Source organism: Hemitrygon akajei, chromosome 31 (assembly GCF_048418815.1).
Source record: "Hemitrygon akajei chromosome 31, sHemAka1.3, whole genome shotgun sequence".
NCBI lineage: Eukaryota > Metazoa > Chordata > Chondrichthyes > Myliobatiformes > Dasyatidae > Hemitrygon > Hemitrygon akajei.
The window spans coordinates 37,779,416-37,796,360 of NC_133154.1; the positions used below are offsets into that span (position 1 = coordinate 37,779,416).

Genomic DNA, 16,945 nt, shown 5'->3' on the forward strand with positions numbered 1-16,945 from the left:
AACTGACAGAGCCTGTTCTTCTGAAGAAAGATCTGTAAATCAACAACAGAATGGTCTAAAAAGAAGAAAATTTGTGTTTTGGAATGGCGAAGCCAGAGTTCAGACCTTAACCCAATTGAGATGCTGTGGCATGCCCTGAAGAGGGTTGATCATGCAAGGTATCCCAGAAATATTGATGAACTGAAAGAGTTTGTATGGAGGAATGGTCTAAAATTCCTCCTTGCCGTTGTGCAAATCTAATCAGCAACTACAGGAAACTGTTGGTCGTGGTTATTGCTGCTAAGGAGGTTTTACTATTTATTAAATACAAGGGTTCACATACTCTTTTCAGCCTGGACTGTGAATGATTGAGCAATGTGTTCAATAAAGACATGAAAGGTACAATTGTTTGTGTTTATAGTTTAGGCAGATTATGTTTGTCTAATATTATGACTTAGATGAAGATCAGACCACATTTTAAGAATAATTAATGCAGAAAACCAGGTAATTGCAAAGGATTCACAATTTTTTTTCTTGTTACTATATATGTCACCATATACTACCCTGAGATTCATTTCCTTGTGGGCATTCACAGTAGAATCAGTAAGTATGTACCAAGACTGACAATCATGCAATAGACAAACTGTGCAAACACAAAAATAAATGAATAATATTGAGAACATGAGTTGCAGAGTCCCTAAAAGTCAGCCCATTGGTTGCAGAATTAGTCCAGTGTTGAGGTAAGTAAAGTTATCTATGCTAATAAGAAGTTCATCTTCCAAAAACCAAGCAACCCATTTGACAACTCCCCTTGAAATCACTGGAATAGGTACAGTATCAGACGAGCTGTTAATCAGGAAAGAAGTGCAGCATCCACATATGAAGGCAGCAAAGGAATGAATGAATTTTGGTAGGAGCTGGGCTGAGCAGGTGGTCCTTGTGAGGGAGAAAGATAATCAATCCAGTCACTTTAACATGGATAATAAACTATGGTACCTCAATGTTCAAATGTCAAAAGTCTGTACAGATGATTCATTTTCTTGCAGGCATTTACATTAGAACAAAGAAACACAATAGAATCCATGAAAAACTACACAAACAATCAATGTGAAAAGGACAACCTGTGCAAATACAAAAATATTTAAAATAAATAAGCAAATAACATAAATAAATAATACTAAGAACTTGAGTTGTAGAGTCGTTGAAAATGAGTCCATAGGTTGTGGAGTCAGTTCAGTGTTGAGGTGAGTGAAGTTATCGATGCTGTTTCCAGGGCTTAATGGATGCAGGGTAATAACTGTTCCTGAACCTGGTGATGTGGACTAAAGGCTCCTGTCCCTCCTTCCTGATGCAGTAGTGAGAAGAGAGCATGACCTGGATGGTAGGAGACCCTAATAATAGATGCTGCTTTCTTGTGGCAGCACCTCTTGTAGATGTGCTCAGTGTGGGGAGGACTTTGCCTGTGCTGTGTCCACACTTGTAGGCTTTTCCATTCCTGGACACTGGTGTTTCCGTAGCAGGTCCTGATACAACCAATTAGGATACTCTCCACGGTGTATCATTTCTTAGAAAAAAACTTTTCCTAGCCATAAATACCACTGGAGGTGTGACACAGCCTTGTCTCCCAGTCAGTGCAGTAATGTCTGCAGTTGTAGGATAAAGGAATCAATGGTTGTGCTTCGTCTTTACCCTGCTGAAGCACATGGACTGACGTCAGAAAAAGACAAAAGTGCTACATTCTAAGTTCACAGATGAACTTGAAGGGAGAGAAGAGAAGGAAGAAAAAAACAACTGGAACCACATTTCCAAGCAACACACACGGAACACTGGAGGAACTCGGGCCAGACAGCATTTATGGAAAAGAGTATACTCTTTTCTACAGATGTTGCCTGCCCTGCTGAGTTCCTCCAGCATTTTGTGTGTGTTGATTGGGTTTCCAGCATCTGCAGATTTTCTCTTAATTGTGATTGGAACCATATTTCCTTCCAGTTTCATCACTTACCCGGCCTGGGAGGCAAAGCTGGCGAATACTGCCCAACCTTCTAAAGGAGGCAGTGACGCTGCGTGTTCTGCATTGTCCCATGCACTAAATCCAGCATCTGCAACACTCGGGCTCGCACCGTTATTTGCCATAGGTACAGCATCGAAGTCTGCTGTCCAACCAGATTCTGAAGATCAAAGCAACACTTCATTGGTAACACATTAGACAGGATTCTCCTAATTAAAAGAAGAACTAAACCAGAATAGCCTACACTCCACTCTTCACCTGTTGAACTAACTACATTATTAGCAAGTGCTATGTAACTGCAGAAAGCTATACCCCAGTAAAGTTCACACATTGCTATATGAAATGGAAATACTAAATGTACATAATTGTAAAATCATCTAAATGCTGATTCAGATTAATATATGACATGTACATTGAAACATACAGTGAAATGCATCATAAACACGAGGAAATGCATTGTGTTAACTACCAACACAACCTAATGAAATGACGGAGCAGCCCACAAGTATCGATGCACATTCTGACACCTATATAGCATGCCCACAATGCTTGGCAGAATGACATAGGACACAACAGCAGCAAAACAAGCCCTGCTTCTCCCTCCCACATATCCAAATGGATACATTATCCTCTAATTCCAGGTTTGGTCTTCCATTCCAGCAGGCCTGTGGACTCACAGACATTGGACTTTTGACTTCCCCAGCAGACTAGCAGACTTGAGGGTGCTACACTTATTAACAAGTAATTGAGATTTTTCAAAAAAATTGCAGCCTTCCATCTGAATTGTATAAGGCATGTGCTTACAGTGGCATGCAAAAGTTTGGGCACCCCGGTCAAAATTTCTGTTACTGTGAATAGTTAAGTGAGTAGAAGATGAACTGATCTCCAAAAGTCATAAAGTTAAAGATGAAACATTCTTTTCAACATTTTAAGCAAGATTAGTGTAATATTTTTGTTTTGTACAATTTTAGAGTGAAAAAAGGAGCACCATGCAGAAGTTTGGGCACCCCAAGAGATTTGAGCTCTCAGGCTACGTCCACACTAGACTGGATAAATCATAACTGAAGCTTTTTCTCTCCATTCACACTGAAATGGCATTTCCTTCCCCCCAAAATGGAGCTTTTCTAAAAAGCTCTCCAGAGTGTGTAAATCTGAAAACGCTGGTTGGGTGGTGTAGTGTGTATGGGGTAACTGGAGCTTTTTAAAAACATTGTCATGACGTGCTGGAACAGATGCAGCAGATACCAACCCACTTGTGTCCCATTTGACCTTTTCCTGCTCCAGCAAAGCTCAAGGAACAGCATCACATCTTCTATGAGTATTCTACCGCCATCACTGAACTGAATGATTTTAGATAACTAGACTTCACAATTTTCATATAAAAACAATGCTGCCATCTTGAAATGTTAACTCAGTTTTCCTGCTCATAAATACTGCCCAATTTGATACGGTTTTTCATTACTCCCCTTTCTTTGTATTCCTCAAAGACGTTGTTGAAAACTTTCTTTTGTTGTTGTTGTTGTTGTAGGTACTCTAGTTTTTAACCAATGAAAATAGCACAATGCTACTGCGGAAATGGAAATAGTATACTGTTTCCTCTTCGCTTGTTTTCTGTAGAAGTGCCCTGTGCATGCCCAGTAGGAGGAGATTCACCCAAATACCCATTTTAATGTGGACGGAGGTATTTTCAAATACGCCTAGTGTGGACGCCTATCATTTTTACGTGAAACAGGCATTTTCAAAGTTATCCGGTCTAGTGTGGACGTAGTCTCAGATAACTTTCACCAAGGTCTTAGACCTTAACTAGCTTGTTAGGGCTATGGCTTGTTCACAGTCACCGTTAGGAAAGGCCAGGGGATGTAAATTTCAAAACTTTATAAATACTCTGACTCCTCAAACCTTGTCCAAACAATCAGCAGCCATGAGCTCCTCTAAGCAGCTGCCTAGCACTCTGAAAATTAAAATAAATGATGCTTACAAAGCAGAAGGCTATATAAGAAGATAGCAAAGTGTTTTCAGGTAGCCATTTCCTCAGTTTGTAATGTAATTAAGAAATAGCAGTTAACAGGAACGGTGGAGGTCAAGTTGAGGTCTGGAAGACCAAGAAAACTTTCCTAGAGAACTGCTCGTAGGATTGCTAGAAAGGCAAATCAAATCCCCCGTTTGACTGCAAAAGACCTTCAGGAAGATTTAGCAGACTCTGGAGTGGTGGTGCACTGTTCTACTGTGCTGTGACACCTGCACAAATAGGACCTTCATGGAAGAGTCATCAGAAGAAAACCTTTCCTGCGTCATCACCACAAAGTTCAGCGTCAGAAGTTTGTAAAGGAACATCCAAACAAGCCTGATGCATTTTGGAAACAAGTCTTGTGGACTAATGAACTTAAAGTAGAACTTTTTAGCCGCAATGAGCAAAGGTATGTTTGGAGAAAAAAGGGTTCAGAATTTCATGAAAAGAACACCTCTCCAACTGTTCAGCACAGAGGTGGATCGATCATGCTTTGGGCTTCTGTTGCAGCCAGTGTCACGGGGAACATTTCACTAGTAGAGGGAAGAAAGAATTCAATTAAATAACAGCAAATTCTAGAAGCAAACATCACACCGTCTGTAAAAAAGCTGAAGATGAAAAAAGGATGGCTTCTACAACAGGATAATAATCCTAAACACACCTCAATATCCACAAAGTACTACCTCAAGAGGCGCAAGCTGAAGGTTTTGCCATGACCCCCCACCTAAACATCATCGAAAATCTGTGGATAGATCTCAAAAGAGCAGTGCATGCAAGACAGCCCAAGAATCTCACAGAACTAGAAGCAAGGAAGATCGGGTGAAAATCCCCCAAATAGGAATTGAAAGACTCTTATCTGGCTGCAGAAAACGTTTACAAGCTGTGATACTTGCCAAAGGGGGTGTTACTAAGTACTGACCATTCAGGGTGACAAACTTTTGCGTCGGGCCCTTTTCCTCTTTTGTTATCTTGAAATTGTAAAAGATGGAAATAAAAAAAGTAATCTTGCTTAAAATATTAAAGAAATGTGTCATCTTTAACTTTATGCCTTTTGGAAATCAGGTCATCTTTTACTCGCTTAGCTATTCACAGTAACAGAAATTTTGACCAGGGGTGCCCAAACTTTTGCATGACACTGTAGGTGAGGCTTTAGCTCTACTCACTGTGAACACATGGCTAGGCAAAGCTCAAACACAGATGATACTGCTGTTGTTGGCAAAATCTCAAGATGCCAATGAGGAGGCTTTCTGGAGCAAAACAGATCAGCCGATTACATGCTGTCACAACAACCTTGCACTGAACATTAGTGGACTTTAGGAGAGGGAAATTGGGAGGACTTACACCAGTCCTCATCAAGGGGTCAGCAGTGGGAAGGGGGAGCAGTTTCAAATTCTTGGAAATCAACATCTCAAAGCATCTATCATCACTCCAATACACTGATGTAACCACAAAAATGGCATGTCAGCAGCTCTCGTTCATTAGGAATGGGAGGAGATTTAGTATGTCACCACTGGAAAATGACTACAGATATACCATGCAAAGCATTCTGACTGGTTGCATCACTATCTGGTATGGAGAGGCCACTGCACAGGATTGTAAGAGATTTCAGAGGGTTGTATACTCAGCTAGCTCCAACATGGGGACCAGCCTCCCCACCATCAAGGACATCTTCCAAAAGTGGTGTCTCAAAGAGGCAGCATCTTTCATTAAGGACCCTCATCATCCATGACGCATCCTCTTCTCGTTACTACCATCAGGGAGGAGGTACAGCAGCCTGAAGACACTCAACTTTTCATAAACAAATTCTTCCCCTCTGCTATCAGAGTTGTGAACGGTCCTTGCTATTTCTCTTTAGCACTGTTTGTTTATTGAAACTTATGGTAACTTGTAATGCTTGCACTGCCACAAAACAACAAATTTCATGACTAATGCAATAAAACCGTGAAACATAGGTGCAGAATTAGGCCATTCAGCCCAATGAGTCTGCTCCGTCGTTCTATCATGGAGGAAATTCCATAATGCTGGTGACAATAAATTTGATTATGATTCTGAAAATAAGCATCGACCACAGATATGCTACTGACTAAACTAATGCAGTTGAGTGTTCTTTACTCTGCATCTCTGCCTTCTATGTTTTACCTGAGAGCTTCTGACGCAGAGGGAGGGTTACAGAGATGAGTGTACTTTACTCGTTAGCATAAATAGTCCCAATTTGAGAAGCACAAGAGAAGCAGCAGAAAATGCATCAACTTCCTCAAAGGATAGGAGACTGCTACAGTCAACTTCCTTCCTTTCTAGGAGAAACAGTCCTAGTGATTGAAAATCCACAAACACCTGATGCACAGGAGCTTAGGGTTAGTATATTGCATTACAGCAGCCAGCTGCAAGTCTGGAGTTTGATTTCTGTAAGGAGTTTCTATTTGTCCCTGTGACCTCATGGGTTTCCTCCAGTTTTCTCCCTCATTCCAGAGATGTACAGGTTAAGATTAGTAATTTGCAACATGTTATGTTGGTGCCAGAAGTGTGGCCACACTTGTGCACTGCCCAGCACAACCCTACTGATTTGATTTGAGTCAAACGATGTAGTTCATTGCAACACGTACAACAAGCTGGAAGAACTCAGCAGGTCAGGCAGCATCCGTGGAAACGAGCAGTCAACATTTCGGGCTGAGACCCTTCGTCAGAACCAAAACGCTGACTGCTTGTTTCCACGGATGCTGCCCGACCTGCTGAGTTCCTCCAGCTTGTACGTGTTGCTTTGACCCCAGCATCTGCAGTGTACTTTGTGTTTACAATGCAGTTCATTGTATGCTTCAATGTACGTGTGACAAATAAAGCTAATCTTTAGATATATAAGTAATGCCAGGTGATCACACAGGACTACTTTGCAATCCACAACAGCTATTACCCATTGGTATCAATAGACACAGGAGAGAACACATCACTATGACCAGTAGTCTGCCATATTTCAGTGTAATTGGATCAAATATTCCATCAATCACACACCTTTGCTTGGATCTGCTTCCATCCTTGAGTCTGTTGGCTTTATGGTCATCTGTCCCCCTTCTTCATCTTCTTCCTCTTCAGAGTCTCTACTTCCCTCACTGTCTGTACTTCCAGAGCTCCTGCAACACGGGCATAAAATTAGGCCTTTATCTTCTGATTCTGCAAAGGGGATTTACCAGGATGCTGCTGGATTAGAAAGCTAGGACTTTTCTCTTTGGAGTGAAGGAAGATGAGATGTGATTTGATATACAAGATGACAAGAGGCATGGAGTGAACAGGATGGAAATGACTTATATAAGGGGGCATAATATTAAGGTGATTGCAGGAAAGTATGGGGGGGGGGGGGGAATGCCAAAGATAAGTGTTTGTTTTTTTTTAAACACAGTGATAGGTGCATGAAACACCCTTCCAGAATAGTGGTAGAGGAAGAAAGGAAGATACATTTGGGACATTTAGGAATCTCTGAGATGGGCACATGGAGGACTATGTAGGAGGGAAGGTTTGATTTTAGAGTAGGTCAGATAATCAGCCCAACATCATAAGACAAAACCCAGCAAAACCCCTGTATTGTGCTGTAGTGTACTATATCCTGAGAAATAAAGACTGGTGCTAAAAACTCTTTCAGTATTTGGACTGAGTTGGACTTCAACATGTAGAGTCATAAATGCATGGGATTCTGCAGATTACTAGAAAACTTGAGTATCACATACAAAATGCTGGAGGAACTCAGGGAGTCAGGCAGCATCTATGGTTGATGTTTTGGGCTGAGACTCATCAGAACTGGAAAGAAAGTGGGTAGAAGCCAGAATAAGAAGGTGGGGTAAGGGGGATGGGGTTGAAGAGTCAGAGAGCAGCAGAGATCACAAAGGGGGAAAAGAGGGTCTCATTGAAATCCCAATGAGAAGACTTAAACTTCTTCAGGGAAGGCATGCCTTGAAGAAACTTCTAAGTGAAGCAGTAAACCATAAATACAAGAGATCTCTAACCCTAACTCATTACTTTGAACCTTTGAGATTCTGTAGATGATGAAAATCTTGAGCAACACACACAAAATGCTTGAGGAACTCAGCAAGAAGTGCCTCTCTCACTCCTCTTCTGCTCACCTGCTCATCACCTCCCTCTGGTTTCCCTCCTTTTTCTCTTTCTTCCATGATCCATTGCTCTCTTCTATCAGATTCCTTCTTCTTCAGCCCTTTACATCTTCCACTTATCCTCTCCCAGCTTCTTACCTTATCCCCACTCAACCATCTTCCACCTCATCTGGTCTTAGTGATTACCTGCCAGCTTGTACTCCTTTCCCTCTAAGTTCAAAGTACATTAATTATCAAAGAATGTATAAAGTATACAACCTTGAGATTAATTTTCTCGCAGGCAGCCATAAAACAAAGAAACACGATAGAACAAATTTAAAGAAAATCTCCACACAACAGGAACATCAAACACCCTATGTGTGAAAAAAAGAACAAACCGTGCAAACAATAAAAAGTAAACAAATAACATTAAAAGCAGAGTGCCTGAAAGCACAGAGCTGCTGAGGCGAGTGAAGCCTGTCCAGGAGCACGATGGCTGCAGCGTAACAGCTGCTCCCGAACCCAGGACTGATACACCTCCTGCTTGATGGCAGCAGCGAGAAGAGGGGGGAGACCGGTCAAACACAGGCAAACAGAGCTGAACACCTGCTCATTTTTCAATCTGGTCCTCGACAATTTTAATCTTGCTCAACACTTTAATGGGCACGGAGTAACGCAGCTGACCATGGGATTGTGTCCCACCATCAGAAATCGATGCAGCCACCCCCAGTGATGACTGTACCTGCACTCTCTGCTCTCATCCACACTGAATACCCCAAGCTGCAAAAGCACCAGATTGTTGAGTCGGCTCAAAAATACATCCTTAAAAGGGCAATTAGAGGCTGCAATCACTCATAGTTCAGAAGTATATCTAGTAGTTTTGTGAGCTGTCTGCAAGATGTCACCATTGGTTGCTGGTGCCACCTTCCACCCCCCCCTCCCCCCGCAACCTTGTAATTCTGGCTTCTGCCCCTCTTCTTTTCCAGTCCTGATATGAGCCCGAAACATCGACTGTTTATTCCCCTCCGTAGATGTTAGGAACAGCACTTCATGTGAGCTGCTAGGAAAAATACTGCCCAAAAGTCAGTGGCCATGAAAGAATGTAGACAAAGGAATGAGTCTCACTCTGCCTTAAGCTCCAGACTTTGAGAGTTTACAGAATATTTGCTGCTGCTTATAACCCCACACCACCTACACTCAGGAGGGGAAGGTGAAAAAGCTCTTGCAGTGACAAAAATCACACACCTGGTAACACGGTGAGCATCCGCTGCGAAGTGCAGGTCCTTTTCCTGCCACACTTCATCCTCGTCCGAGCCTTCGTCATCGTTGAACTGCCGTATTCGCTCCTTCCAACACTCCTCAAACAGGCTGTTGTTTGGCTGAGAGGCAGAATGAAGAAAACTGCACTTGTATTCCAGTATCACTTAAAATATTTCAATTAAGTAGTGATTATTAGCAATTTCTATGTAAGGGTTCAACAAGGAAATCAGCAGCTGCTGATTACTATTTGAATAAAGTATTTGACATGCTAATGATTTCAGACTGCTCATCTTCACTAGTGGTGGATCGGTGAATAACCAGTTAAATTCCTGGTGTAATATTCATTACCTAATGACAGATATGATGCTGGAACTAAATTGAAAGTTACTTTTTAGTTAATGAGGACAGGAGATAACTAACTTCAAGGTTTATTTTTGAGACTTTGAGTTCAAAAGTCAGAGAATTATGTTGCATATGTATTACACTCTAGTAAGGTCACATTTGGAGTGCTGCCTATGGTTCTGGTAGCCCCATTATAGGAAAGATGTCCAGGCTTTGGAGACGGTGCCGAAGAGGTTTAAAAAACACGTGCTACAATGAGAGGTTGGACAAACTTGGGTTGTTTTTGCTGGAGCAGCGGAGGCTGGGAGGAGATCTGATGAGGTTTATAGGATTGTGAGAGGTATAGGTAGAATAGGTCGGACAGTATCTTTTTCTCATTGTTGAGGGCATGCATTTAAGGTGAGAGGTAGTCATTTTAAAGATGTAAGAGGCAAGTTTTTTTTTGGTTTTTTCTACCCCCACACAGAGTGGTGGGTGCCTGAATGCACTGCCTGGGGTAGTAGAAGGTGGTACATTATGGACTTTTAAGAGATGCTTGAATAGGGACGTGAATTGAGAGAAATAGAAGGATGTGGACATTGTGTAGGCAGAGGAGATCAGTTGGCTGTTGATTAATTGGTTTGGTACAACACTGAGGGCCAAAGGGCCTGTTCCTCTGCAAGCCTGTCATCAATGATCAGAAATAGAGACTTGTACCATACCACTGATTAGCGTAGGACACTAGTGGGGAAAAGGTTTGCAAATTGTCACCTTGATTAACAGATTGGCAAATTCCACTGTTAAATGGTGTGAAATAAACCAAACATCAAACAAATATAATCAATATAATTAAAGCAATTCCTTTTACAGGATATCAGCTTTACTAGGATGGGATTCTGATCCTCCAAAATTTCATTTTCATAAACTATGGATTCATTAAAATTTTCATATTTTCAGTAAATCAGGAGTCAAGCAAAGACATATAGTCATTGCACAATATGTCTGTGAAATTGTTCAAAGCTTCTACAAATTATACTCACACCATCACTGTTGGCATCAAACACAAAGCTGATATTAGCTGCTCTCTCAAATGGGGAGCTGTTGATCAAATAGCAAACAGAAGATCATCAATATTTACCTCTGAACATGAAAAGTTAGCTTGGGTGAAGCTAAGTTCTAAAACATTAAGCCATAACAAAATGGTAAAACAGAAACAATATGACTGCTGGTAATCCACATCTTACAATGCACACTAGTTTCACAGTCACAAAACCATCACAGGAGAGGGCCTGTTGCATATTGTGCCGAGATACCAGATGTTGTTGGTATAAAACTCTGTTATTAATAACAAGGTCTGAGATACAGGTGGATCATCACAAACAATCAACTGTGCAATAAGGTATGCTGACTTACTCAGAAAGGGCTCAATTAACCCAAAGTTACAGTTAACCCAAAGCAAATGGCAAACAGAGACACACAAGTAATGTCCATAAAAACAATCTCTCACTTAAAACTGTGGTCATTAGGCTTGACTGACGGGCAATTACCCAGTCATCTCCATCATAACACTCACTATATGCAGACCATTATTTCAATTTTATTTTCAAAATGCTCACATACTGCGAATTTAATTATGGATTTTATCATTCTACTAGTAGAATTTACAATAACTGACAGTGCTTCAAAGAACATATTTTATGCCCTCTGGTTAGTAATGCACTGACTGCTTAACCTATTAAACTCTTCATATTTCAACATCTTTGGATATCATCAACCTTCATCCTAAAATATCTCAAATTTCCCCCACCCTCTTTAAACCTGAAGCTCATTAGTTCAATGGATCAAAATTCACATCGTCTGCATTTCTGCATTACAGCACCTAGCATCCAGGGGAAAATCCAAAGCCGAGATTCAAGCCCATCTGGAGTTCAAACATTTTCTTTCCCCCCACCCCACAGGTTTGCCTCATTTAGTGATAAAAGTCTGAGGGATTCACACAAATGTAGAAGCCTAATGAAGTAGGTGGAGATAAAGTAGATAAAATGCATACTTATAGGCCATTTGCCTTCTTCCAACTTTTACAAGATTCCAGTAAGCTACTTGGATTGTGGTTGTGAACGAACAGTTTGACAACTACTTCCTGACAACATTCCACATTCAGAATCAGCTTTATTATGGCTGACAAATGTCAAGAAATTTGTTGTTTTTGTGGCAGCTTTACAGAGCAAGGCATAAAAAAATTACATGATGAAAAAATATAGTGCAAGAGAAATAATGAGATAATATTCATGGGCTATTAAGAAATCCAATGGAGAAGGGGGAAGAAGCTGTTCCTAAAATGTTGAGTGTGTATCTTCAGGCTCTGTGTACCACTTCTTTGATGGTAGTAATGAGATGAGTGCATGTCCTGGATGGTGAGGGTCTTTAGTGATGGATGTCACCTTCTGGAGGCACCGCTCTTGAAGATGTCTTCGATGGTAGAGAAGCTAGTGCCCATGATGGAGCTGGATGAGTCTACAACATGCTGACATCCAACCTCAAAATGACTTATGCAAATGTCTCACCTGTAATCACCATAATTTCACCTCTACCTGCCCATGAGGAAGTGCTAGACATTCAGTATACCCCTTCTAACAATCACTTAGAATTATCTTCCCATGTGATTCATTTGTGGAAATAGTCAAAACAACGAACAGAACTAACTTCACACTTTCTTCCTGCTCGGCAAACTCTTCATCATTGAAGCCAAACTGGTCGATAAAGGCGGAGGTCATCTGTTGAACCTGATAGTCTGAGAATGCCTGCAAGATCACAGTTTAGATACAAGCACCGATTATAAATTTATCACCAGAGAATCAAAACAGAGATAATTGCACACTGATTATAACAGCACTTGAGATGAGCATCAGAAACCCTGTAGGCTCATGTATTCCTTTTAATTTGTGGAATCATATTTAAAGTGGGGCAGCACAGAAATGCAGCAGTCAGCGTAACGCTTTACAGTGCTAGCTGTAAGATTGGGTTAGATTCCCACTACTATGTATAAGGAGTTTGTACATTCTCCCATGACAAAATGGACTTCCTCCAGATGCTCTCATTTCCTCCCACATTCTAAAGAGTACAGATTAGGTTAGCAAGCTATGGGAATGTTATGTTGGTGAAAGAAGCATGGTGACACTCGCGGGCTGTCCCCAGCACATCCTCTAACTGTGATGGTTGTTGACACAAGATGACCCATTTCACTGTTTGTTTTAATGTATGTGACAAACAAAGCTAATCTTTATCTTTAAAAATCCTTAAATGATTCACTCATCCTGATAGCCATCATCTCCAGGACTCAGTATTGAGAAAGAGGACAGAGGATTGCAGTCAGTGGGATGATTTGCAATGTAACAGGGGGATAGAAATCAAAAGCGGCAATGAATACTGGATTGAAGGTGTTATAGTTGGATGCATGCAGTACACGGAATAAGACAGATGATCTTGCAGCGCAGTTAGAGAACGGTAGGTACAATGTTTTGGGGATCACTGTATCATGGCTGAAAGAAGATTATAGTTGTGAGCTTAACATCTAAGAATACACATTGTGATGAAAGGACAGGCGGGTAGGCAGAGGGGTAGCCTGGCTCTGTTGGTAAAAAATGAAATCAAATCCTTAGAAAGAGGTGACATAGAATCGGAAGGCATAGGACTCTTCTGAGAAGAGTTAACGAATTGCAATGGTAAAAAGGCCCTGAAGGGAGTTATATACAGGCCTCCGAACAGTAGCCAGTTTGTGGGCTACAAATTACAATGGAAGATAGAAAGTGCATGTTGCGATAGCCATGGGGGATTTCAATTTGCAAGTAGATTGGGAAAATCAGGTTGGTGCTGCTTTTGGATCCCAAGTGAGAGAATTTGTAAATTTGTAAATTTCTAAATAGCCAGCCTGTGAGCTGCACTTGAGGTGATTCCACTTTTCTGGATAAGGTGCTGTGTAATGATCTATATTTGATTCGGGAGTTTAAGGTAAAGGAACTCTTAGGAGACAGTGATCAAAATATGATAGAATTCACCCTGCAATTTGAGAGGGAGAAGCTAAAGTCAAAAGCATTAGTATTACAGTCGAGTAAAGGGAATTAAGAGGCAAGAGAGAGGAGCTGGCCAAAGTTGTTTGGAAGGGGACATGAGCAGGGGTGACTGCAGAAAAGCAATGGTTGGAGTTTCTGGGAGCAATTTGGCAGTACAGGGGATAGATACATCTCAAAGAAGTATTATTCCAAAGACAGGATGACACAACTGTAGCTAATAAGGGAAGTCTAAGCTAACATAAAAGCAAAAGAGAGGGCAAATACGAGGAAATCTGCAGATGCTGGAAATTCAAGCAACACACACAAAATACTGGTGGAACACAGCAGGCCAGGCAGCATCTACAGGGAGAAGCACTGTCGACGTTTCGGGCCGAGACCCTTCGTCAGGACTAACTGAAAGGAAAGACAGTAAGAGATTTGAAAGTAGGAGGGGGAGGGGGAAATGCGAAATGATAGGAGAAGACCAGAGGGGGTGGGATGAAGCTGAGAGCCAGAAAGGTGATTGGCAAAAGGGATACAGAGCTGGAGAAGGGAAAGGATCATGGGACAGGAGGCCTAGGGAGAAGGGGGAGGGGAGCACCAGAGGGAGATGGAGAACAGACAGTGATGGGCAGAGAGAGAAAGAAAAAAAAGGAGGGGGAAAAAAAACTAAATATATCAGGGATGAGGTTAGAAGGGGAGGAGGGGCATAAATGGAAGTTAGAGAAGACAATGTTCATGCCATCAGGTTGGAGGCTACCCAGCCGGTATATAAGGTGTTGTTCCTCCAACCTAAGTGTGGCTTCATCTTGACAGTACAGGAGGCCATGGATAGACATATCAGAATGGGAATGGGACGTGGAATTAAAATGTGTGGCCACTGGGAGATCCTGCTTTCTCTGGCGGACAGAGCGTAGGTGTTCAGCGAAATGGTCTCCCAGTCTGCGTCGGGTCTCACCAATATATAAAAGGCCACACCGGGAGCACAGGACACAGTATACCACGCCAGCCGACTCACAGGTGAAGTGTCGCCTCACCTGGAAGGACTGTCTGGGGCCCTGAATGATGGTGAGGGGAGAAAGTGTAAGGGCAGGTGTAGCACTTGTTCCGCTTGCAAGGATAAATGCCAGGAGGGAGATCGGTGGGAAGGGATGGAGGGGGAATGAATGGACAAGGGAGTCGCGTAGGGAGCGATTCCTGCAGAAAGCAGAAGGGGGGAGGAGGGAAAGTTGTGCTTGGTAGTGGGATCCCATTGGAGGTGGCAGGAAGTTACGGAGAATTATACGTTGGATCCGGAGGCTTGTGGGGTGGTAGGTGAGGACAAGGGGAACCCTATCCCGAGTGGGGTGGTGGGCGGATGGGGTGAGGGCAGATGTGCGGGAAATGGGAGAGATGCGTTTGAGAGCAGAGTTGATGGTGGAAGAAGGGAAGCCCCTTTGTTTAAAAAAAGGAAGACATCTCCTTCGTCTTGGAATGAAAAGCCTCATCCTGAGAGCAGATGCAGCGGAGACAGAGGAATTGTGAGAAGGGGACAGCATTTTTGCAAGAGGCAGGGTGGGAAGAGGAATAGAGGGCAAATAATAGAGCAAAAATTAGTGGGAAGTTAGAGGAATGGGAAGCTTTTAAAAACCAACAGAAATCAATCAAAAACCCATAAATGGGAAAAGATGAAATAAGAAGTTAAGCTAGACAATAACATCAAAGAGGATACCCAAAGTTTTTTTGTATATATAAAGAGTAAAAGAGAGGTGAGAGTAGATATCAGACCAGTGGGAAAAATAGGTAATGGGAGACAAGGAAATGACAGATGAACTGAATAAGCATTTTGCATCAGTCTTCATTGTGAAAGACGCTATGCTGGAAGTTCAAGAGTGTCAGGGGGCAGAAGTGAGTGCAGTTTCTAAAATTAGGGAGAAGGGGCTTATGAAGATGAAACATCTGAAGGTAAAAAAGTCACCTGGACCAGATGAACTACACCAAGGTTCTGAAAGATGGCTGAAGATATGGTGGAGATATTAATAACAGTTTTTCAAGAATCACTGGATTCTGGCATTGTTCCAGAGAAAATTGCAAATATCACACCACTCTTCAAGAGAATGAGTCAGCATGGTTTCCTTAAGGGAAAATCTTGCCTGACAGATCTGTTGAAATTCTTTGAGAAAATAACAAGCAGGATAGAGAAGGAGAATTGGTAGATGGTGTGTACTTGGACTTTCAGAAGGCCTTTGACAAGTTGCTGCACATGAGGCTACTTAACTGGACAACAGCCCATGGTGTTACAGGAAAGATATGACCGTGGATAGGGCATTCGCTGATTGACAGGAGACAAAGAGTGGGAATGAAGGGAGCCTTTTCTGATTGGCTGCCGGTGACAACTGGTATTCCGCAGAGGTCGTTGTTGGGACTGCTTCTTTCTATGTTGTATGTCAATGATGTGGATAACGGAATTAATGGTTTTATGGGTGAATTTGCAGATGATACGAAGATATATGGAAGGACAGGTAGTCTTGAGGAAGCAAGGAGGCTGTAGAAAGACAAACAGATTAGGAGAATGGGCAAAGTGGCAGATGGAATAAAGAGTCAGGAAGTGATTGGTCATAGACTTTGGTAGAAGGAACTAAAGTGTAGACTATTTCCTAAATAGGGAGAAAATTCAAAAATCCAAGGTGCAAGGGGACTTGAGAGTGCAGGGTTACCTAAAGGTTAATTTGCAGGTTGAGTTGGTGGTAAGGAAGGCAAATGGAATGTTAGTGCTGATTTTGAGAAGACTCATCAACATCGTTATGTGCCATGCCATATGACGAGGGTAATCATGATCGTTATTGGCAAATTTTCCTAAAGTAGTTTGTCACTGACTTCTTCTGGACAGTGCCTTCACAAGATGGATGATCTCAGCCATTATCAATACTCTTCAGAAAGGGTCTGTCTGGTGTCAGTGGTCGCATAACCAGGACTTGTGATATGCACCGGCTACTCATACAACCATCCAACATCTGCTCCCTTGGCTTCAGTGTAAGACCATGCCCAAAGGTCACCAGCAGGTAGCAGAGGGAAGGAGCGCCTTAAATCTCCTTTGGTAGAAATGCATCTCCACCCAATTGAGAGGACTACAGTATAAAAACAAGAATGTAACGTTGAGAATTTATAAGGCACTTGAAGTAGCGTGAGCTGTTTTGGGCCCTCATCTAAGAAAAGATGTGCTGACATTAGAGAGTGTTTCAAGAAGATGATTCCAGGAAGGGAA

General features: G+C 42.0%; 1 protein-coding gene across 3 annotated transcripts in view; it reads right to left on the reverse strand.

The window, feature by feature from the left end:
* The window catches only part of LOC140719226 (serine/threonine-protein phosphatase 6 regulatory subunit 3-like), a 214,264-nt gene that overhangs the window by 50,659 nt on the left and 146,660 nt on the right, over nt 1–16,945 (reverse strand). For all 3 annotated transcript variants that reach the window (XM_073033683.1, XM_073033682.1, XM_073033684.1), the window contains exons 15-19: nt 12,356–12,453; nt 10,693–10,750; nt 9,317–9,450; nt 7,002–7,120; nt 1,982–2,147 (exon numbers count right to left, since the gene is read on the reverse strand). In XM_073033683.1, the coding sequence (XP_072889784.1) occupies nt 1,982–2,147; nt 7,002–7,120; nt 9,317–9,450; nt 10,693–10,750; nt 12,356–12,453 (575 nt within the window). The remainder of the gene's footprint in view (nt 1–1,981; nt 2,148–7,001; nt 7,121–9,316; nt 9,451–10,692; nt 10,751–12,355; nt 12,454–16,945) is intronic.